This window comes from Strongylocentrotus purpuratus, unplaced genomic scaffold (assembly GCF_000002235.5).
Source record: "Strongylocentrotus purpuratus isolate Spur 01 unplaced genomic scaffold, Spur_5.0 spur5_scaffold_16, whole genome shotgun sequence".
NCBI classification, from domain to species: Eukaryota; Metazoa; Echinodermata; class Echinoidea; order Camarodonta; family Strongylocentrotidae; genus Strongylocentrotus; species Strongylocentrotus purpuratus.
The window spans coordinates 5,074,025-5,098,510 of record NW_022145601.1 but is presented as its reverse complement, the minus strand read 5'-3'; the positions used below and the strand labels follow the sequence as shown (position 1 = coordinate 5,098,510).

The 24,486-nt window shown below is 37.2% G+C and overlaps 2 protein-coding genes and 8 non-coding genes across 12 annotated transcripts in view; 2 read left to right on the top strand and 8 right to left on the bottom strand.

The window, feature by feature from the left end:
* Positions 1 to 7,504, top strand: part of LOC100889951 (adhesion G protein-coupled receptor L4) — a 38,284-nt gene extending 30,780 nt beyond the window's left edge. Inside the window, exon 15 of the mRNA XM_030986587.1 lies at positions 6,199 to 7,504. Within this exon, the coding sequence (XP_030842447.1) occupies positions 6,199 to 6,424 (226 nt within the window). The 3' untranslated portion in view covers positions 6,425 to 7,504. The remainder of the gene's footprint in view (positions 1 to 6,198) is intronic.
* On the bottom strand, positions 1,604 to 1,676 carry TRNAV-UAC. The gene has a single exon. It is a non-coding gene; the product is annotated as a tRNA-Val (tRNA).
* Positions 1,905 to 1,977, bottom strand: TRNAV-AAC. The gene has a single exon. It is a non-coding gene; the product is annotated as a tRNA-Val (tRNA).
* Positions 2,710 to 2,782, bottom strand: TRNAV-AAC. The gene has a single exon. It is a non-coding gene; the product is annotated as a tRNA-Val (tRNA).
* Positions 3,412 to 3,484, bottom strand: TRNAV-UAC. Its single transcript has one exon. It is a non-coding gene; the product is annotated as a tRNA-Val (tRNA).
* On the bottom strand, positions 3,712 to 3,784 carry TRNAV-AAC. Its single transcript has one exon. It is a non-coding gene; the product is annotated as a tRNA-Val (tRNA).
* TRNAV-UAC lies at positions 4,226 to 4,298 on the bottom strand. Its single transcript has one exon. It is a non-coding gene; the product is annotated as a tRNA-Val (tRNA).
* Positions 4,746 to 4,818, bottom strand: TRNAV-AAC. The gene has a single exon. It is a non-coding gene; the product is annotated as a tRNA-Val (tRNA).
* On the bottom strand, positions 5,641 to 5,713 carry TRNAV-UAC. Its single transcript has one exon. It is a non-coding gene; the product is annotated as a tRNA-Val (tRNA).
* A 1,958-nt stretch (positions 7,505 to 9,462) lies between the features above and the next one.
* On the top strand, positions 9,463 to 23,452 carry LOC587868. Of its 3 annotated transcripts, none has more exons than XM_003724376.3 (2): positions 9,463 to 9,871; positions 20,886 to 23,452. In XM_003724376.3, the coding sequence occupies exon 2, from the start codon at positions 20,943 to 20,945 to the stop codon at positions 22,449 to 22,451; it is 1,509 nt and encodes a 502-aa protein (XP_003724424.2). In that variant the 5' UTR covers positions 9,463 to 9,871; positions 20,886 to 20,942; the 3' UTR covers positions 22,452 to 23,452. The 3 variants fall into 3 exon arrangements, with proteins under 3 accessions (XP_003724424.2, XP_003724425.2, XP_011661750.2); XM_003724377.3 differs by lacking the exon at positions 9,463 to 9,871 and adding an exon at positions 15,067 to 15,710; XM_011663448.2 differs by lacking the exon at positions 9,463 to 9,871 and adding an exon at positions 19,527 to 19,691.
* Positions 23,453 to 24,486: the final 1,034 nt, after the last annotated feature.

Below are 24,486 nucleotides of genomic sequence, written 5' to 3'. Positions count from 1 at the left end.
CTATTGATTTTGGCAGAATTTTTTTTTTCTTCTTTATTTCTTTTAATTTATTTCTCCACTTTTTGGTGCAGACGATAACTCTTAGATCGGTTCAGTCATTTTCTGTCAATTATGGCACAGTCCGAACACAGGTCATTGTCATAAGACGTGTCCGCAACATTTTTCAAGTTCATCAGGTTATCGTGAAGTCATCAAGGCGCCATTTTGTGAAAATCAAATCATGATCTTATCTTGACGGAAAGTCTTTTTTCTTATCAACTGATCTTGTAGCGAATTGTCTACGATATAACATATCAACATTAGGAAGAAAATCATAATATGCAAATTCGTATTTTGAGTTCCAAGGCCATTATGAAGAAGTCAAGATGTATTTAAAGGGACTTGTTAACATTGTTCAGATGAGACAAAATGGGACCAAGGTAGTGACTTCAATGCTAGATGTACAATTAAAGATAATCTGAAAGTTTGAGTGAAAAAACACACCATTATTAACCATGCACGGCCCGCTGGAAGAGCAGTTTCATAACTGAAGTGGCTCCCCTGGGTAAATAGAACTTTATTGTTATTATTAATGATAAAGATTGGGGAAAAACTGATCTGATCGATTCCTTAATTCTCCTAACCGTATATTATTGCAATTGAATTACATTTCAGGTAAATGTACATCGTCACAAAGCAATGAATTGGCTATATCTGTACCATTCAAGCCATCTAAGTGTTGAAAGATCATTAAAAGCCTGTCATTATGTCTCATTTTCATGGAAAATGGTTTGGAAAGTTATCAAAAATGGTTGAGAGAATTTACTGTGAGAGGATGTCGCACAATGACGCCTTCAAAGAAAACCATAAATATCTTTTTAGTTTGCAATTTTCAGGATTTGTTGCATGTTAGAGGGTTAGAACAGTAACAGGAATATTAATAAGTAATATTTCATACACAAATTAAGCAGTTTTTCATCAACCTTCAACAATGTTACCGAGTCACTTTAAAGCCTTTAATACTGAGACAAAAGTGTGTAGTTAATATTCTTATTTGGAACTTCCAAGTGTATCAATTTTAATGCTATCTTGATCATTTCCTGACATATTCTATTCCGCAAAAATAAAGGAAAAGATACCCAGAGGATTAGTGAAAATAACAAAAGGACACGAAAGAAACAGGGAGAAATACTAAGAATAGTGTAAATAAAGAAGAGCAATGGAGTAAGGAAAATGTACAGACATGCATAGAAAATACAAATATTGATAAAAGATATAGTAAGCCTTTTGATAGATAAGACATAATTATATGATGAGCTTGAGTTAAAAGAAATATATTTGTCTCAATGTTTGATATTTCAGTTGAAAAACAAAAAAGCTCAAAATTCAAAGTCATGCCTGTATTCCGAAACCTATTTCTAGACCTTGTCAATCTGACATAAAACAAAAGGATTATTAAGGGAAATATTGACGTTCTATTAAAGTTGTGGAAAGTGTGTACTTTTAGATGAGACGCAGAAGGAAAATGATGACAAAGAGACAAAAAGTAGGAAAGTAAATAGTTACTCTTGAGAAAGTTAAGTGAAAAAGTACTGCTTCAGTGTGATTTAGTAAAAGCAAAACAAGTTTCCGCCCGGGCTCGAACCGGGGACCTTGAGTGTGTAAAACTCACGTGATAACCACTACACTACGGAAACTCAGATGTACTTCATTTGTAAAATAATTTTCATAACTTGCCCTCTTGCCCTCTACAGACTTTTAAAAATATAATTCATTCGTGGCACCCAGCTTGCCTTATTTAGTTAGTGCATTGTTCGGAAAGCAGCTATCAACCTTTTTGTTCGTCAAGAGCAACTATCCTTTAAAATGTTTGCATAAGATGTATACATTTTGGAACAAAATTAAAGATATGAATGACAAAAATAAGTTTCCGCCCGGGCTCGAACCGGGGACCTTGAGTGTGTTAGACTCACGTGATAACCACTACACTACGGAAACTCAGATGACTTCAGGAGCGATTTCTTAAACAAAAAACTAGGGATGCCAAACAGCAACTGAATTAGTGCATCTTTTAGTAGTGCATACCACTTTACACTTTAATGCAAAATAATCTTAAAGAAAAAGCTATTTGGTCGGCAGGGGGGAAACAAGTTATTTTTCTTTTTATTCGCTTGCTAGTTCCGAGAGGCAAAGGTAAAGTTGAGAAAAGATTTTGTCTAGGTCTTAAGAACTTGACTACGAAAAACAACCATTAAAAACAAAAGGATTACTAAGGGAAAAATTGATGTTCTATGAAAATTGTGGAAAGTGAGTATTTTGGACAGGCGCGTACGCAGGATTTTTTCAAGGGGGGGGGGGGGGGGGGGGGGGGGGGGGTAAGAGGACCCTTTTTTTTTTGGTCTCGAAATTTGAAAATTTGACATTTTGCTCCGTTGGGGGGGGGGGGGGGGTAAGGTCACCTTTTTTGGTCAGCCATGGGGATAATTTTTTTTTTTTTTTTTTTTTTTCTTATTTAAAAAAAACCAAGGGGGGGGGGGGTTTAGGGGGGTTTACACACATAAAAATTCCAGGTGGGGGGTTAACCCCCCCCCCGGGGTACGCGCCTGCTTTTAGATAAGACGCGGAAGGAAAATGATGATAAAGAAAGCAAAGTTAAGAGAGTAAATAGTTACTCTTGAGAAAGTTAAGTGAAAAAGTACTGCTTCAGTATGATTTAATTAAAGCAAAACAAGTTTCCGCCCGGGCTCGAACCGGGGACCTTGAGTGTGTTAGACTCACGTGATAACCACTACACTACGGAAACTCAGATGTACTTCATTAATATAATAATTTTGATAATTTGCCCTAAGGAAGCCAAACAGCAACTGAATAAGTGCACATTAGTTAATGCTTTGCTCGGAAAGCAGGAAGCAACCTTTTTGTTCGTCAAGAGCAACTTTCCTTGAAAATGTATCCATAAGATGTATGAATTTGGAACAGCTTAAAATGTTATGAAGTACACGTGATAACCGCTACACTACGGAAACTCGTTAGAAGCAGCTTACGTTGATGGTCTCAAATCGATTTGTAAAAGAAGAAGATGACAAAAGGAAATTAAAAAATTAATTATTTCAAAAAAGTATATCAATTATAGAAATGGGCACTTAACTAAAGACACTGATGCCAAATTATTTACACTTTAATGCACAATAATCTTAAAGAAAAAGCTATTTGGTCGGCAGGGGGGAAACAAGTTATTTTTCTTTTCATTTGCTTGCTAGTTTCGAGAGGCAAAAGTAAAGTTGAAAACAGATTTTGACTAGGTCTTGAGAGCATGACTACGAAAAACAACGATATAAAACAAAATGATTACTAGGAGAAATATTGACGTTCTATGAAAGTTGTGAAAAGTGAAGAGGTACTGATTCAATGTGATTTAGTAAAAGCAAAACAAGTTTCCGCCCGGGCTCGAACCGGGGACCTTGAGTGTGTAAAACTCACGTGATAACCACTACACTACGGAAACTCAGATGTACTTCATCTGTAAAATAATTTTCATAACTTGCCCTCTTGCCCTCTACAGACTTTTAAAAATATAATTCATTCGTGGCACACAGCTTGCCTTATTTAGTTAGTGCTTGTTCGGAAAGCAGCTATCAACCTTTTTGTTCGTCAAGAGCAACTTTCCTTTAAAATGTTTGCATAAGATGTATACATTTTGGAACAAAATTAAAGATATGAATTACAAAAACTAGTTTCCGCCCGGGCTCGAACCGGGGACCTTGAGTGTGTTAGACTCACGTGATAACCACTACACTACGGAAACTCTTATGACTTTGGAAGCGATTCAGTCTTAAACAAAACAATTAGAGATGCCAAACAGCACCTAAATAAGTGATCCTTTTAGTAGTGCATACCACTTTACACTTTAATGCAAAATAATCTTAAAGAAAAAGCTATTTGGTCGGCAGGGAGGAAACAAGTTATTTTCTTTTTATTCGCTTTCTAGTTCCGAGAGGCAAGGTAAAGTTGAGAAAAGATTTTGTCTAGGTCTTAAGAACTTGACTACGAAAAATAACCATTAAAAACAAAAGGATAATTAAGGGAAATATTGACGTTCTATGAAAGTTGTGGAAAGTGTGTACTTTAGATGAGACGCGGAAGGAAAATGATGATAAAGAGACAAAAAGTAGGAGAGTAAATAGTTACTCTTGAGAAAGTTAAATGAAAAAGTACTGCTTCAGTGTGATTTAGTTAAAGCAAAACCAGTTTCCGCCCGGGCTCGAACCGGGGACCTTGAGTGTGTAAAACTCACGTGATAACCACTACACTACGGAAACTCAGATACACTTCAATTGTAAAATAATTTTGATAACTTGCCCTCTGCAGACTTTTAAAGGATTCCGTATTTTTGTCTCAGATTCTCAACAAAATCTTGGATTTAGCTTATGCTGCAATCATGATTATAAATCCCTAGGTCAGTCAGAATTCCCATGACTTTGACAAGCCGATCGCCTGTCTGATTATCAAGATATTTATTATCGAAATTCAAAATTTCAAAACAAGGACGGCCACGCATCTCAGATTCGTAAAAACTGAAAACATTGTTAAACAATGCCTTTACAAATATAATTCATTCGTGGCATCCAGGTTGCATTAGTAACTGCTTTGTTCTGAAAGCAGCAAGTAACCCTTTTTTGTCGTCATCAGATGCCACTTTCCTTTAAAATGTATGCATAAGATGTATACATTTTGAAACAAAATTAAAGATATGAATTACAAAAACAAGTTTCCGCCCGGGCTCGAACCGGGGACCTTGAGTGTGTTAGACTCACGTGATAACCACTACACTACGGAAACTCAGATGACTTCAGGTGCGATTTCTCAAACAAAATTTAGGGATGCAAAAGGCAACTAAATAAGTGAATCTTTTGAGTAGTGCAACTTTACACTTTACAATAATCATAAAGAGAAAGCTGTTTGGTCGGCAGGGAGGAAACAAGTTATTTTTCTTCATTTTTCGCTTTCTAGTTCCGAGAGGGAAAAGTAAAGGTGAGAACAGATTTTGACTAGGTCTTGAGAACAAGACTACGAAAGACAGCGTTATTTGATTTTGATTTGATTTATTTACCAACAGCAATACAATTCATATAATAATTTACATATACATGTACAATAAGAGAAACTATTGGTTGGTAGAAGGGGCCAGATGATAGCACATGTGCTAGTCGAGCCTAACCCCTTAAACAGCTAAACAAAGTATTTTGTACAAATCAGTTTACAGAACGTAATAAAACAAAAAATAATGAATTTACTTTTACAATCGATACTTTAAAAAAAAAAGAATCAGTACTCAACAATGTCTTACAATTTACAAACTAATAATGTAAAATATGAATTGTGAATTGTGTACACTCGATAGTTCATTCATGACTTGTTCAACAAATGACTTGTAACGGAATTCTGAAACCTATTTCTAGACCTCGTCAATCTGACATAAAACAAAAGGATTATTACGAGAAATATTGACGTTCTATGAAAGTTGTGAAAAGTGTGTAACTTTAGATGAGACGCGGAAGGAAAATGATGATAACGAGGCAAAAAGTAGGAGAGTAAATAGTTACTCTTGAGAAAGTTAAGTGAAAAAGTACTGCTTCAGTGTGATTTAGTAAAAGCAAAACAAGTTTCCGCCCGGGCTCGAACCGGGGACCTTGAGTGTGTAAAACTCACGTGATAACCACTAGACTACGGAAACTCAGATGTACTTCATCTGTAAAATAATTTTGATAACTTGCCCTCTTGCCCTCTACAGACTTTTAAAAGTATAATTCATTCATGGCATCCAGCTTGCATTAGTGAGTGATTTTTTCGGAAAGTTGAGTTCAGAATGAATTCATTTTCTTTCAGTCATCTTACCACTTTAATTCATCTTCTCTGACGAATGCATGACGAAATGCTTCAGTATATCTGTCTTTCTTAACTAAACGTATTAACTATTCTGGACGTATTCACATGATATGTGATTGGTAGATTGGCTATACATCAATAGCGTTGCAATAATATCATACATGTGCTTTGAAGAAATTGTAGAATCAAGGAGCTTGTCTTGATGAAAACACTCCTGTTGGAAGAATAGGTACTAATTTTAATCAGATATCGTATTTATATATGTATTTAGTTCATTCATAATTTCATGTTATTTATACAAATATCTTTATACCTTTGCCATTGTTTTAATAGGCCAGAGCTCAGGAGAGCGTGGAAGAAACAGCTTTGCCCATCTTCAATTCGTCCCAAGCGACGCTCGGCCGCCAAGAGCTCGGACCTGGACAACATCCGAAGCAGGAGTACCAGTCTGCGGGACACGTACAACCGATCAAACAGCGGGAGCACGACCTATAAACCATCCGGGACTTACCGGGAATATTCATCGTCGACATCGTTCAACCGGACACTTTCCGGATGACGTCATCGTGATGAAGAAGTATGACGTAATGACTTGTGACGTAATAATCAGTCTACCGAGTGACCGTAGCGGCTTTTTGTGACTAAAGGAGCTAAATGTCGTCCAGAACAGGGATAGATGTCGAGAATACAATGCATTAACTTTGACTTTATAAGTCCCTTTCCTGGTTAAGTAGTGTGGCCGTTATTATGAACAGACTGGTAACTATACTTTCTCATTGTCAGAACTGCATTCATCAAGACAGAGGCTACGCAGAGTACTGGGATTAGTAGGTGAAGATCAAATACCATGTCAAGTGTTCATAGTGACATTAAAGGAACTTTGATTAAATGGTCTGTGATCGATTAAGTTTTTTTTTTTAAGTGTTCCCTCTTCGAATGAATTTGAATAGTTCATTATTCCATTTACCATGGTTATTATCATAGCATTATGTTATTAAAGAACGACTTGAGCTTTATGAATTGTACTGAGCTATTGCTCCCCCTTTTCCCCTCAAAGAAATTGTAACCAATGGCAAAGCTTTATGGGGCACCTCGTCTATCTATTGACCCACAGAAAAAAATGTTGAAAAAACAAAAAGGAAGAAAGGCAGGAGATGAAGAGGATTAAGACGATGATATGATCCCTGTCACATCCTCAAACAGAGGTTTGAAAAAAAAATCAGGCACCCCCCTAGAAACAAAAATAAACATAGCAGGCACGGACTTTTATGTATATTTTATATTATGAGAGATTAGAGCATCGTTGCAGCGGCCACCAATGCGATAAGTTGAATTTAACAAACGAAACAAGTGTAAAATTATAATTTATTAAGTGCAAACATATTTTACTTTTATTTATTCAAGAAACACTATTCATTTTATTGTTATGGTACTTTGTACTTCAACTCGGCAATCATTTTGTGTATATATTCTCTTCCTCCATGGTGTTCTGTAATTTCACTATTTTATGTATTTAATCACTCAATGATTTGAAGATTCATTCCTGGTTTCAATGGAAGTGGTAGATTGCAGTAAACAAAGGTCATTGTGAAAGATTAAAATAAGACAATTATTGTTTTGCAAATAATTTCTACACCAAGTTGTCGTAACTTGTATTTTGTTCGTAAATGTTCTGTCATGGTAAAACTAAATGCAAAATTATACCATAAGGCTAATTAAACCAGATGAGAAATAGAAGCTAGCATGAAGACACTCTAGATATACCAAGAAAAGAAATGTTATCATTTTATACTGGTTTGACTTCCGACCTTTTTACCCCACACTTAGCTAACCTTCCACTATACCAGGAACGAGATGAAATCGTGGACCTTCCCAACGTTAGGACCAGTTCTGTTTTCCCCTAAAGAAACAAACACACAGACAAACAAATAAACAAGCGAACGAATACGAACAGAGGCTGCCATAATTAAATTCTTGACAAACAGAGAGAATTTCATTTTCATCAAATTCATGACATTTCTACCAGTTTGGTTTGATTTTCAACTTTTAACCCCAACATTGATTGACCTCTCATTATACCAAGAACGAGATTATCTATAATATTAACAACGGGACCCGTTTTGAATTACCGGAAAATATTGATGCATCCTAACCAAACCCCTGCTTCCTTTACAGACGTTTGCCTGTAGTTCTTGATTACAGACAACACATGTTGACCACAATAACAACATTAAACAGCCACACTTGATTCATTATTGATCTATCATCATCTGACAAGTTTTCAGCCTGAATTTGTTGGGAGTGATGTCCTTGCTTTAGAGGCCATAATATTGATTCACACTGATTAATCAAATATCACCCACAAGATTCAACGAAATCAACTTAATTGTTAATCGACTATTTATCCAGCAAAGTTGTCAGCTATCCGAGACATCAAAGTGAAAAGACAGATACTTTTCAAGTCGCTAGCTCAGGAGGGGTTGGAGTGTGCTGTAGGCAGGCAGGGGTCCGAATGCCTCTGTCTTTTCTTTCTCGTAACTTTGTTGATACAAATCAGACCCATTTAAACACAAATCAATGTAAATGAATAGAATCCAAAACTGTGGACTATACATATAACAGTTTGTCAATACATTACCAAACTTTGAAACAATCAAATTTTCTTAGGGCTTGGAAAAATCGTACCATGATATATTATTAAACAAAAAATATGAAACTATAGTTTACCTTTATTTGTGGTTTCCAAATTCGACAAAGATGCCCATTTCCTATTGAGGGTTGATAGTTTACGTTTTCTTCACTTAATGAGGCAGTAATCATCAAAAATCATTATCATATCTGACACGATTATGACGAATCTGTTTATTTTAGTGTAAAATGTGCCATTCATCTTTTAAAATTGTGTCGAAGACTTTACTGAAGTCCACATTAGTATCATTGCTTTTTTAAAGTTTGAATTTCGTGAAAGCAGTAAAAGACTATCCTCTTTTACCAAGCAACGGTTTGAAAGTTGCCGATAATCTTTTTTTACATCATAATGACAAATGCATGATTCAAGAGAAATGTTATAAAACAAAACAATTTTCTTTTAAATCGAACTTAAAGTGGCAAATTATTTATGTAACAAAAATAGTTAAATTCACTACTAAGAAGTCAAACATTGTTAAAAGTTGTGAGGTTATGTAACTAATGGCGAACTTTAATTTGTTCATATTCTCGCTCTAATATTTATATTTAATTTGACTTGAGAAAATAATGTATTAATTAGGACACGACAATTACAAGACGACCTACGAGCGAAAACATGTAAACATCACATTATCGACCTGCGTCTTAAATATTTATGTCTCCTGACCAAATGATCAGCTTTACATCCTTGACGTCAAATCCAATGCTAATGAAAATCTTGTGAAAGAAGACTAAAGAAAAGAAAGACCCCCAATGATGCCAGTGTTACAAGTCGAACATGCCCAGACGACAAAGGAACTGGTATCGATTGTTTTGCGCGCTATCGGAGATGAGTCGACCGCGACGCGCCTCGGTGAGCAATTTGAAAAGGACGAGTTGCAAAGAGATTGACGCGGGGGTGGTGAAGCGAGGGGGAGGTTTAGAAATGAGGAAAGGGGGTCGAATTCAGTGGTAATTTTGGACAGCCAAGCTGGCAGGTTGTTTACGGTGTTACCAAGAGCGATATTGAAATTATTTCATAGTCATACAGCGGCAATAATTCTGACAGATATAGTGTGAGATATGATCGCTTTACAGTTCTGGGGGTCTCTTCTTCGCAGTGAGTTTCTAATCAGATTGACTGAGATCATTGTATCGGTCGATACCATCAACATCAGCATTAGATGATCTTCGCAGATTGGACATCAGTTGGGACTAATAAACCCTGGAACCTTTGATTTATCTTGAATTGATTGATTTTTTAAGGATCTTACAAAGATTTGCCAATCGTCTCTTCGGTCATTTCCGAGAACGTGTCTCTTCATACTCAAATAATATTGTAAGTATATCTTATATTCATTGATAAATAAGTATCTAAAAACTCATCTCTTCTGTTATTAACATAATTATAAAGCGCATTTGAACATGTATATGGAAAATATGTTCAAATGCGCTATATAAATACATTATTGTTATCATAGCCATGATAGTAACAACTGTGATATGAGAAATATTTTCTATGTGTGGTTTGAAAATATTTGTAGTTTTTTCTCCATCTTGCAGTATAAGTATTATTGACAGCACCAACCAAACACGTATGAGTTCAATTTATGTTAATCATTATGAGATGACCTTCTCTAATTGTATACTGATATACGGGATTACATTTTCAGTTTGCAAATATAAAATGTATTCCGTTACAATATTCCACGTTTATTTTAGATGTTCATTTCTTTAAAAAAAAGGAAGAATGAAAACAAAATCTAAACAAATTAAGCCTACATACCAGTATTTAACCAACTTATTTACTTTGAAACCCAACAATGTAATACATTATAACATATACGATTTTGGTCGGATTTTTAAATTATCGGCGTTTGTTCAAAAAGAATTTCAAACCGAATTCGGGTTTAATTCTATATATTTTTTTTTACAACTGCCTCCCAACTTAAAATAGAGTTATTTACTTTGATGTGAATGTAAGTAAACAAAGCTAGTGATAATTCGTGTTTGTGCCTTGCATTTAATACTTACTGTTTACAAAAATAAAATAATAATTCGGAAAACTGAATACTAGGGTATTACAGTAATTCCCCTTTGCAACACCATGCACCTTGTAGTTGGGGCTACCGTATAATCCTGGGTTTTAAGACATATCCCCTCGACATAGCGGAACGACTTATCCGTAAGGTAAGCAAATACCAGAATTCGTGACACTTCTTAATCTGACTTAGGTGCGGGATGAATAGATGGAGAGATAGAGGAAGGAGGAGGGTGGAAGAGAAAGAAAGAATTAAATAAAGAAACAAACAGAGAGAGAGAGAGAGAGAGAGAGAGGGAGAGAGAGCGTCGATAGAGGAAGAAGAAGAGAGAAAGAGACAGAAAGAATTAAATAAAGAAACAAGCAGAGAGAGAGAGAGAGAGAGAGAGAGGGAGAGAGAGCGTGGATAGAGGAAGAAGAAGAGAGAGAGAGAGAGATCTCTGATTGCTCGCTTTTGTAGCTATTCTTGAGAGCTTGGTACAAGCAAGAATAAAATAATCCCAATAACAAAGAGATACTCAATGAGTAATTTGTAATCCCTATATAGGGGATTTGTAACGCTAAAGGATCGGTTTTTGAGGCCGGTGTTGTCCAATAATAGAAATTATCTTTTAGCTTATTCCATGTCCCTCTTCAGGATATTTGAAAACCCTTATTGTAGCTCTGTAAATGTTAGTGATTGTGCTAACAACACACACCGCAAGCCTTAATTTATGTTAAGCCTCGTCATGATCGTGTTAAATTGGAACACACGCTGTTAGTTTGAGAGAGCATTATATGGGTCGAATTGAAAGCGGAAACCAAGGACCAATTCTGAGATGTCCGAGGGGCCCAGAGCCTGTTGAATGACGTCGGCCAGTAATAAAGAAATTTGAAGTAAACTGAAAACGAACGAATAAGAGAAATAGGACAATATAGAAAACTGTGAACAAGACGATAAACAATAAGACCAGTGGATTACTGCAAGCATAAATCCTTGAAAACCGAAGAAAATATTAAAATCTGCAACGAGGAGAAATGTTAAAGTATTGTAAACAAGATATCTTGAACATCGAAGGGGAAAAAAGAGTTTAGAGGAACTAAAATCAAAATGACTGTAAACAGAATTCTCGAAGAATTCAGAAATAGGATTAAACTAAAGAACATAAAGATAAAGTAAAAGCACTGTAAAGGAAATTTCGTGACTACTGAAGGAAAAAGGGTATATTAATCACATGCAAATTTTGGCCCTTTTTTTTTGGGGGGGGGGGGGTAAGTGCCACCTGTGCTACCCCCTCGTGGACCCACCGATATAGGTGAGCGTAGATTGAAAAAGAGAAAAACATGTTAAGAGAAGAAGAATCATAGCAGAACGAATTCAATACAGAGAGAGAGAGAGAGAGAGAGAGAGAGAGAGAGATAAACAAATACAAAAATAACCATGGAAAGATCAATAACGAAAACAAAGACAGTGACAGACAAAAAACAAACACACCAACAACAAGATGATTCTTGGTATTTGTTAATCCCATGAACGTCATCCATTAAAACAATACTCTATCTGTGACGTATTACTTCACATCCGATCGACTGTAAACGTTGCCATCCATGACTATTGTTAATCGCTAATACACCATAACACCATCTTATGCAAGTCAAGAAACAATCAGAAATATTGACATACCCATTTATTTATTTGTTTTGTAAAACACTTTCCCTTTCGTAACGCTTTCCTTATTAATGACACTATGGAAATGGTCCCGATCTACTTATTTGTGACGTCAATCTTTTATTCTCATTTCAGAGAAACAATAATCATTACCAACTTTGCCCTTTTTGAGCAGATAAATAATTAGCCCAAGGCATCAAGCAATCGTTGCATGTAATCATAAAAAGAGTAGCAGTAATGGTGTCTTTTGTTTGAATAAATGCTATACATCGTTTGCTTTTCAGAGTGACACGTCCGAGGACAATCGGCGTGACAAGACAAATACCTTTAATATAAATGAAAGATACATTTCGCAACCACTCGAAGAATTTGGTGTTTAAAGTTTAGTTTGGTGCCACCATCAATGGTCTTGTTTTGCCGCCATAGGGGGAAAGTTGGAGACTAAAGGAGCTTTGGATACCAGTCATGTTTACCCCTCTCCGCCATAATGGTCATTCAACCAAGGACACTACATCATTTTCATGTTGGAATACACGACTGTTCTAAGAAATGTGACTGGTAGAGGGCGTAGTCAGCATTGACGTCATCATTACATGTGAACATTCAAAAATTGGTTGTAGTTCTGGGTGGGGCTTATTCTTTGATATAAAAGTGCGTGGAGTAACAAAATCCATTTAAAGAGGAAAGTCATAGCTTTAATTACTCCTGTTGCATCTCAAGCTAAAGGCGACCCTAGTATAAGAGTCTACTACATGTACCGGAATACCAATCTCAGCGTCCTTCAAGCGAGGAAACGTATAGGCTTAGGCCTACTTCTATTTGGAAGAAATTTAATTTTTTTTTTGAAAGTAAGTAGAAATTGATTACTATTTTCTTCAAATAAATGTACGTGAAAAGATTTTTTTTATTGTTTTTTTTATATTTGATCGAGATTATAATTACTTGATTTGAAAAGTAAGTTAATATTGGATTAATTACAAGCATGCTTATGTTTCGTTAAATTGGCTGAATAGTTATGGAACAAATGTGTATTTGATATAGTAAATGATCGTATAATACGTCAAAATGCTGAACTGAAGATATTTCATAGCACAATTTCTCATCGTCCTCTCTTGATAAATGGAAAGAGTTTGGCTAAATATCAGTGAGGAAAAACACGCTGCCTGTTAAATCACTATTGTATAACATTTACCTTTTCATGGTGTTAATTACATCAGCTAATTCATTAGAATAAACTCAATAGATAATTGTCCAGGCGCTTGATTAAGAAAGCTAGTGGGAGAATCGATCGGCCACCACCGGCCGTTATCGTGATCAAATATTTGCGTTCAAATAACATTTGATTAGCACGACTATAGGCCCAAATAGATACTTAATTAAACTTACTATACGTAACCAGTTTCCATTTTGGACGATCAAGAAGGTAGAAGACTCTTTAATAATTATGTTATTTGAATTTATGACGTAGACGATTGCTCAACGCGGCCATTTTTTCTTCCCATTTCTAACGCGTACTATCATAAGGGAGTTATGAACGATTCCTTCAGTTTTGCCAACTTTCTAGGCAAATAAACAAAGCAAATTTGAGAGGAAATGGGTCAGGGGATGAATGGCTGACTAGAAATGAAAAGGGAAGCAAGGAAAAATTGGAAGAAAAAATAAAAATATTGATTTAAAAGAAAATGTTAAGAAAGTCAATTAAAGGGCAGTGGTGGATATGTGCGCTATATAAATATCCAATATTATTATTATTATTATTATTAATAGGTAAAAAGGAGAGGAGGGGGAAGAAAATGAAATTATACGGTGACCCCCCCCCCCCCAAAAAAAAAAAAAAAAAAGAATGATATGGAGATGAGACAATGAGTCAAACAGGGCGAGGAAAATGATGACCATAGAGCAGAAAAACTCGTATTTTTTCTTAGAAAATGGCAGAGGAAAACAAATGAAGGAAACAAATTCGGTGAGACACAGGACAAACATTTTGACTCGCTCTAGCTCTCTCCTCCCATGCATATAGCAACCAATTCAATTTAGAATTGTGAAGAGCTCTCGACATTCCGTCCCGAGTTAAGCTGAACAAAGACAAGAAATGACTGACAATGTTTGTCCTAAATGGTGTATTCTGGGTACATTCGTATCATACGTCACGAACAGTACGAAGCTGACTCGTTTGGCCGACTCAACGCGACCACGACCGTGCGTTTTGTTTCCTTGGTAACAGTGAGATATGATTCTATCAAGTTGGTTACTAACAAGTCAAACGGGTCTCCAGTTTTATGCTTTGTGACTGAACTTTAGCAAAGAAGTGTCTTCCGATTTTGCATCCTTGACATAATATTTTCATGTTCAAAATATTTCTTTGAAAGGAGGAGTATCGTATAGTAGGGCAATGATATTATTTGCACGGTGTATACACACCACACACACGCACACACCTCGCAAACAACAACATAACCGAACACAATTCGTTGAATCAGTTTCCATGAAAGATATGAAATTCTGTGTCCTCTTGAGCAAGATTTATTATCTTGTTTATTTGGGCCGGGGTACGATTGGGATGGTCCCTGAAGATTCCTTGAAACATTTTAGGTTTTATTCATCAGCGATGTTTTTCAAAAGGCATATACATGATATTAGGATCGAAAGGTGAATGACATGTGTGATGAGTGATGTGATCTCGGTCTGTGACATACATTTACAGAAATATGAGAACAACATAGTTGGGAGGAGAGACAGAGAGAGGGAGACAGAAAGAAAGATAGATAGAGAGAGAGGGAGACAGAGAGAGAGAGAGAGAGAGAGAGAGGGAGAGAGAGAGAGGGGGGGGGGGGGGGGGGGTGGGAGAGTCTGCCAGACATTATTATGAGTGACAGGATTGAAAATGATTTTGTCATGACCCATGACCGCGTTTGTGATGTTTATAAGCATTCCATCACGCCCTCCACGTCGAATCGTCCCAGCGGGTTCGTCATTCGGCCACCGGTGAACATCTCTAGGCTCAGGCCTACGCAACTTCTTGTCTCATCTTTCTTCTCGAACGTGTCAAAGTAGTAGCTAAAGCGACACACTTCGTTGACATATTTTGTCTTGAGCGAGCTACGCCAGAGATACGGGACAGACTCTGTCTGTCTAAAGTTCACCGGAAAGTAGACCAGAGCGAATTTTGTAATCATTTAGCCCAATTAAAAAACACTTAATTGACCACTTGAGCTGGTAAAGGAGATATGATGCTTTGTTTGCGGGTACTTACCTTGAAGGGAATTGTTTGGGTGAATTCTACTACTATATGCGGGGAAGCTGTATTGGAAGGGTTACCGATCCGGGTTACTTGGCCGAGTTTGTGAGGACTTTTGAAGAGGAAGATTCGTAGAATGATTTGATGGTCAAAAATCGATTACTATCTTTGAAAAATCAAAAAGCTTTTCTCCTTTAGCTTGCATACAGACACAGTTTGAATGGCTGACATGGTGGTTCGGAGCTTTCGCGGTAAGAATTGGATACTAGTGTCTTTTATTATTACCTCATTATTGAATATGTTTTTTATTGCTTAATTTGTTCAGAGGCGTATCCTGAAATGTATAAATATCTGAGGAATCTTCTCTTAGCGGAAGGGGCGAGGCGACATGCACAGAAGCATACATGTATGATAATGCTTGTGCTGGAGTATTAATTTAATTATTTCCTTTTATAATATATTCACTATGAACATTACGGACAAAGAAAGCGGACAAAATATACAGTTCCTCAGGTAGACAAAGGAACATCCCTTCACTGTTATTATGTAAAAAGGTGAATATGCATGTGACACCTGTTCTACACATTTTTAGATTATAGCAGTGAAGGGATGATCCTTTGTCTACCTGAGGAACTGTATATTTTGTCCGCTTTCTTTGTCAGTCATATTCATAGTGATTGAGGTTTAAAAAAGGGTGGTGGGAGGGGGCGGGGGCGTTTGCCGACTCATAAGTAAAGTGGATACGCCTCTGTGGTGATGCATGCAAATCCTTGCTAGTGGCTGCTTTCGATCTAGCTCAGTTTTATATTTCTTTCCCTATAATGCATTTTCATTTGGCTTACTTTTTACAGGAAAACAAACAATACCGTTTTAAATTCATTAGGCCCAGTCGCTATTGTATATGTTTGCCCACAATAGTTGTCGCATATACACATATATATTTCGGCATTGTTCTATAAATACACATGTAATTGCCGCGTGTGTTTCGGACTCTGTTTAACAAATATTTGATTTTTATTATGTTCTACCATTATATACATGCATATATAATGTGACTGAACTTTGTTCATGCTTAGTCTCAAGGTTTTAGAGTTTTATTCTATGGTGTATCCAAGATGTTATGTACAAAAGGGGCATAATTTCATTTTTATTTTAGGTATGCCAATCGGGTTTCTGAGGGGGTCGTGCCCCCAACCTCCAACTGGCTGTAGTAGCAGAAACGAATTAGGCCTGTATACGCATGAAGAATGCTTCAATCACTATTGCTGATATTTAATCACTCATATCTCACAAAGAAACACTTGATTTGATTTTGATTTGATTTGATTTATTGATCATCCTTTTGAAAATTTATCTTTCTTCGTACAACCTTCGATTTATCCCCTCGTCATTGTAAAATTTCGATGTCATTGCAGTTGAATGAATATTAAAGGCAATGAGTACAAATTTCGCCAGGGGGATTAGACCACCCTGCAATGTCACTGATAGATGGTTATCTCATCAAATCAGCTCTCAATTAACATAAGAAAAAGAGGATCATGGGGGACCAACAGGCACCGATTAGCCATTGTTTGCTATATAGAGGGCGCAAGAAGCTATCAGTAGTGCAGTGGGCCTTTAAAAAAATAAAGTTTGTGGAATTTGTAAAAGATGCGATGAATTCACGCATGCGTAGGGGTTAAACTTTCGTACCATCTTGTATCCTTGTCGAATTCTTACCCATCCCTCCTTTTGACAGCACATACCACGTACACACCTCGAGGCTTCGATTTTTAAAATCATACAACCTGTCGGAATCAGACAAAGGTCGAGTGAATGACCCACCTCTACACTGCTCTTTTTTCCTCTTTCCATATTTCCTTATTCAACCATCTCAAACACCTGCTGAGAAAAGGGGTTGCGGGGGCTCGTGCCCGCCACCATTTAATAACTGAAAAGGGACAAGAAAGGGGGAGAGAAAAAATTAGAGGGTAGAGAGAGGGTCAGAGAAAGAAGTAGAGAACTAGAGAGAGAGAGAGAGAGAGAGAGAGAGAGAGAGAGAGAGAGAGAGGGGGGAGAGATGGGGGGGGGGGGGGGGAGTTTGAGATAGGAATGTGATTGTTACATGTACGACCCCTTCCCCACCCATCCCATAATCGGGTGACTTTTTTGTTTCACATTTCTATCTATCAGCATGTCTCGGGTGATTGATGCCACCCCCGTGCCCCTCTCAATGACTTGAACTATTTTACGCCCTGGGGGTGTTTCACAAAGATCCCAAGTCGAACTTAACTTTAAGTTTGACTTGAATATTATGGAGAGCCATTTATATTCAAAAGCAAAAATTCAAGAATTTTAGACTTTTTATAAATTCCACGTCAGGAACATGAAATCTCCTTGATAATAGACAATGTGAATGATTCGAATCAACATTTTATGCCTTTTAAAATAACTTTTACAAAATATTTTCAATGATGCTAACGGCTTTTCATAATTTTTTAATTTTTAATTCCAACTTAGAGTTAAGTTTGACTTAGGATCTTTGTGAAACACCCCATGGTCTGTTTTCGTTGTTCTGAAAGATATTTAAAGACTAAGCGAAGATTTTGACACGTACTAACTAGCCGTCTGTTTATGATTAAATCATAATTATGTAATCAATAACAACCGAACGAGAAGATGTTTTCTAGATTAACGTGTACAGGACACTCCCTCCCATGAATATCACTGTATTTCAGTGTCACATTTCTTAATGCTCTTCTTCATTCGAAGAACTACAATGAAAATATGTCGAAATGATGCTTCAGCAGAATGCGTATGCTACACAATTTAATAGGCAAAATTGTGGGTTTGTATACGCTTTTGCTGAATTTTGTATCTAACTCATGGCTATTATCATCTCAATTATTACGACATAATTTTTTCACACTGCACACTTTTTAATCATGGATATTGACTTTTCTACATTGATTTAATATTTTGAAATCACGGCGTGGGGTCGCCCATCATTAAGTTTGTTTTTGATATCCAATATCCTCATACGATGAAAGATAACAATCTCGGTTAATCACATAGATATCTTGGAATCTCGACAGGTACGTGATAATAACACCATTTCTCATCACATGATAATTGAATTCTCATTTATCTATAGATCTATCCGATAAGCATATATTGGCGAATCCATTAATTTGATTGACTTGCAATCGATACCCATTAATTCGATCACGCTTGTCGTCTGCTGATATGAGATTAATATTATTCTTAGTTCAATCACGTGATCGCAACTGATCTCTATTTGTAATTTCAATAATCGCAGTAAATCAACCTATCACAAGTTTCTTTATCATCATTTTGAGTAGTGCTTAACCATTATCCATTTTGACAATTTTTTCAATGCCATTCGAAATGTAGAGCATCATGTCTTCGCCTTACGATCTTGTCGTCCAATTCAGATTCCTGTGGAGTGGTAATTTGGGTTATATTCATAGTTAATCCAAGGTCACTGTCATTTTTCAATACATCGCTTTTGTCACTTTACTCTTCTTTACTTAACCCGAGAATATTACTTATTCAATATCTCTACTAATCCGGCAAAATTCTATACAATTCCATAAAACTCTTCGCGATGCCAAAGTAGCATAGATAGCGATGCATGTCCTGAAACCTGAATGGGACCCTCAGAATACGACACCACCCACGGACTATGTTGCCATAGCAGCGGTAATCATAAAAGGTATTCTCGGGTCAACGTTTTATGCTCGAGCCAGTTCGCTGTCAAACTTTATATGACAGGAGTGCTATGTGGAGTTTTGACTACCAATTCATAAATAGAGAACTAATGATAATGCGAGGCTTATGCTGTCTATATCTGTCATTTATCTTCTTGACTTTGTGAGAGGGAAGGTGATTTCGTGATAATTTCGAAGTGGATGCTAGCGGCTTTGAAGACGGGAAGATGATTTTGTGATCTTCACAATGTAGGCACGGAGTCGACTGGATTCCAACTCAACTGTACCACAAGCTTGCAAAATGCTATATGACACCGCTGTATAAATCCAGTGTGGCTAAGCGACATTCGAAGCAACAGCCAGTTGTCTTTCATTGGATTTTTATGCCGTTTGTGAAATATACCAGTGTCCTCTTGTGGAGTTGTGGTATACTTTCGGGCGTAGAAGATCTTCAAGTTTATTAAGCTAAGTTAGTCTCTTCTTTTCTTTGCCATCCTTCAACGATGATGATCATCCCATTTGGTAAATCAGGCTAAACTTTGTATCTTGTATGAAAGCATGTGCTATAACCTGCTATAAAACATATCGGGTAGAAATGTGCTACATGGGCATAATAATTGTGTCTGACCATCTTTGGGGGCAACTATAGCCAGGGGCGGATCTAGCTTTTTGCCGGGGGGGGGGGGGGGGGGGGGGGTTAAACCGCCGAAACACCCCCCCCCCCAGATCCGCCTCTATATGCCCAACTTGGACAATGTGTTTGCTCAGTTACGATCACTTCTTACCAAAAAAAAAATAAGCAGAAATTATCCAAGCTGGGGCATATAATAAAATTGTCCCAAATCAATTCAGACACATTCATGTTGGGCAGTTTTTTCCTTGTTTGTTTATACCGAGCACTTTTGCAGTGTTTAGTATTGTACGTAGCTCATACATCTGTACACATTAACATATATAAAATATATGTACGGAGTACATTGGCATTTTGTTTACTTTGTCCCATTTCATCTAATGGAATGTATTGAATGTGTTTTATGGACCATGTAATCCTATTTTTGAAGAATTTTGTGGCCTTCTAGCCTATTACTAATACGTCATTTATCAAAAAACCTTCATTCAGCGATTCTTACAATGACAGATTTAAAAAAAGAAAGAAGACGAAGTTGTTATCAAACAGAAGTCTACCACAGTAGTGAATCCAACACCGTTTTCATGGTATTGGAAAAAAGAGATAATAGCATATTTTGTGGAAATGCTGATCGCCATTAACTATGAAAAAAAAACTTCAAAACAGACTTGAAAAGTGATTGTCAGTTACATTATACTTCAGAGGTCCACGAATCTTTTGTTTTTGTTCATGAGTGTAATGTTGGAAAGAAACGGACCAGTAGACCGACATCCCATGACTCGGTCTCATAAAAATTTGTAGGAAGGCCCAGGCCACAAGACTGGCAAATATCGGTCTCGAGGGCTGTAAATGTACAGGCTTTACAGCAAACATGATAAAGTCAAATGATTTACTAATTTCCGGATAAAGTTATTTCGGCATTGTCGTGGACATTCAAAGTTGACTGGGAGGAGGGTTCATACATGTACTCCCCTCCCCACTGTCTTTTGATACTCTCCCTCCACCACCCTCCCATTCCAGCCCCAATGAAACATGTTTATCAAACATAATCATAATACTCTTGTCTCTCTTCTTTTTAATCTGTGCAGAATCGCCTTCGTTGATTTTGGGTGTGGCCAACGGGACCACCTAGCAACCTCATCACCATGACTACGACGACGGTACAGCAGACACCGGGTGACGTCATGGTCAGAACACCAATCATCACGCGGAAATCCCGACAGTTTCAGACGGCTGTGGAGAGATGGAGTTCCTTACGTCAAAACAGCAGCCGCTCCTTTGATCGACTCAACCTCAGGAATAAGTACGAGGAGGACCGCCTGCTCCAGAAGCACAGAGACATCAATGAATTGAGCGACGCGCAACTCAAAGAACTCTTCCGCATCAAGAATGAAATGCGCGTCGCTCTAGTGGACATTGCACGTAGCAAGCGTCAGTGCAGCAGCAAAGAATCGGAATTCGAGAGTCGCCTTCGCAGCGGGAATCAATCCCCGATCTTTAAGATGGAGTACAGACGACTGAGGAAGAAGCAGGTTGAGTTGGGGAAACTGTGCGAGCAGCTGCAGGGCCCAAACTCGAAACTCCTCGCGTCGAATCTGACGACCGAATTGAAGGCAGTGGAAGCGAAAGCAACGAAGGAGGCGTTACGCGGGGAGACCAAGTATAAAAGCAAATGGTTAGCGCCTCTGAAGGCTTTGTCTAAGGCGAATCAAGATTCTACTGATAATGGTGATGCTACAGGGTCATCTGAAGAAGCAAAACCAGCTGGGAATGAATTTGCGAATCTGGTAAAAATGGTCCATAAACAATTCAAGAGAGCGTCCATCTCAGGGATTAAAGATACCACACAAACAACGGAAGCCGAGAGTGAAAGCATTGAGCAAATGTCCGGACCAATTAAAGCCTTGCCAAACGATTCCAAACCAGGTCATTCAAAGACGGTTCCAGAATTATCTCAGCCTACAGGTGAAGTTTCGAAACAAAATGGAAGCAAAGATGAACAGTTACGCCCAGTCAGTCGTCCGCCATCAAAACCTCTAATTCCAATTTCGTCCGCCATTTCTCTCCTGGAAACCTCTCCAGCGCAGAGCGCCGAAGATCCTATCACAGTAAAACGAAAGAAGCGACTCCGTAAGGACACTGACCAGAGCTTGCCGACTGTACCGGAAGTGAACGAATGCGCGACGCCGAAAATACCCGAAACTCCCGTAAAAGCCAAACCGAAGAAGATCAAAACGCAGAAAGCACGGACAATCGTTACCAAAGGCATGCACAAAGGAACGGACGCTCACGTCTCAAGAACCGAGTCCGCGCATCGTCGGGACCGAGTGATGAAGAAGCGTTTGTCCGATCTGGCAGTGAAAACTAAGGAAGATATTGCCAACAGGAGAAGTATTAGCCCTCACGATGAAGCCCTGAATAGTATTCACCAAGTAGAGGTTATTGCACGCCTCCAGCTCGCGCGGTCCAAAGTCGGGATCACCCTTCCCGAGGTCCGCACGGATAAGGGTCATGGACGCAAAGTGCGTAAATCAAGAGATCAAACCTCTATTAGTCTTCCACCTGTGAACGTAGAGGGCAGGCTACTAAGAGAACTGAAAGAACAGAGGAGGAAGCACAAAAGTCAGTCGACAGGACTCCCGAAGTTACCCTGACACTTTACTGCATTATCAGTTAATTGTTTTAATGACAATAGGAGGCCTGTTCTTAAAGGAAGACTAACATAAAATTGTTTAAAAGGTTTAAGCCAAGGCCAATGATTAAAGGAGCGCCAAGTGCCAACCCTGGCGCCGGGTGAATATTTTCGCTCGAGTTCATACATTCTATCTGTAAACAATTTTACCTTTTGGGATGATTGGTACACTTTTAGCCTGGACCTAATGTTAATATGCTTTTATGACTACTGGCCATACTTAATCTAACGTAACCTCATGTACCTCATTTGGCGTTATATGACTTACTTAGCAACATAATATATCCATACTATCAGTTGCATTTTTATTCATTTATTTGTTGCCATTCGCAAAGTCCAGTCATCTCAGATATGTATGACTTTCAACTATTTATGTATTAACATGTGCAAATATGAACTCTGAAATGTTTTTCATCGGTAGATATTTCATAATAGTATATTATTCAAAGGCATTGAAATTATACTCTCAGACAAAATTAATTTCATTACCGATATATATATATATATATATATACATACACAGGTAATCTCGTTAAACTGGTTATACATGGTTAGGTTAGATTTTCTTCATTTGAACACTCTCATGTTTATCTTCCATTTCGCCCTCTCTCCATATTTATATTGTCGCTCCTACTCTTTTCCCATTGATTCTCCGCGTTTCTTTGTTTCATACGTAGTATCTGTTCTCTTGCACACTCACACTCATGTGTAAACAACATTCAAAACTATCTTAAACCTCTCTCTACTATAATCATCTTATATTTATCTGATGAAAATGATATTATAGTCTCATGAAGTGTTTAAATTTTAACAGGGCATTCAAAAAAAAAAAAAAATCAAAAAAAAAAAAATCATTGTTTGCTTTGTACATAATCATGTACACATGTTAACTCTATGCTACGTGATTTAAGTTTGGAAGGTATAACCGGAAAATAAAATGAAATAAATTATTTGATAAAGATATATTGAGCATTTTAATTTTATCTTCCCAGTGACGACGTTGTTGATGATGATGATAATGATGGTTATTATTATCATTATTTTTATTATTATTGTTATTATTGTTTTCATTATCGTCATCATCATCATCACTTCAACCAGTCATGTGACACCTAAAAAAACAGTTGGATTTACCGGTCAGGTGATGGTGGTGATGATGATGATATTGACCATGGTGATAATGATGAAGGTGTGATGGTGGTGATGATGACGATGATTAGGATGATGATGATACTGCTATTGATGATGATAATAACGATAAGGATGATAATGATGACGATAGTGACAACGATTACGTAGATGATAATGGTGATGAATATGATGATAATGATGACGATGATGCTGATGATAATGTTGATGATGAAGGGATGGTGATGATGATAAAGTTGACGATAATGACTACGATTACGTAGATGATAATTATAATGATGATGATGGTGATGAATATGATGATGATGGGGATGATGATTGTGCTGATCATGATGTTGATGATGCTGACGGGTTGCTGGTGATGAAAATGATAATATTTCTATAATCTTATGAATATCATTTCTTCGAACATAATTGATAGCATATTCTCATGATTGCTATAGTAAATATTTCAAGTAGCCTTGTCTTTAGCCCATTGTTACTAAGTTCAAATTCTCATGGACAGATAAAAGGGAGATGTAAACTGTATTATGTGTAATAAATAGGGGTTGATAATGTTGTCAATTATTAACTTGTTTACGCCCCCAACGGGGAATAAGTACAAGTAATGTTTTTGTCCTGCCTTTAAAAGTTGTTATTCGATTGACTGTCAGTAGAAATCGAATTAAAAAAAAAATAAATGTAATATCATGCTTTAAAAACATGAATTGGATTTCCGCAATTGAACAAAAAAAAAAAAAAAAAAAATCGTTATCCTATGAGATTTTCACCACAGGGTATATAACTGTCAAAAAATCACTATCTAATTCTTTTGCATTAATCATGGACTACAGCTACTACTACTACTA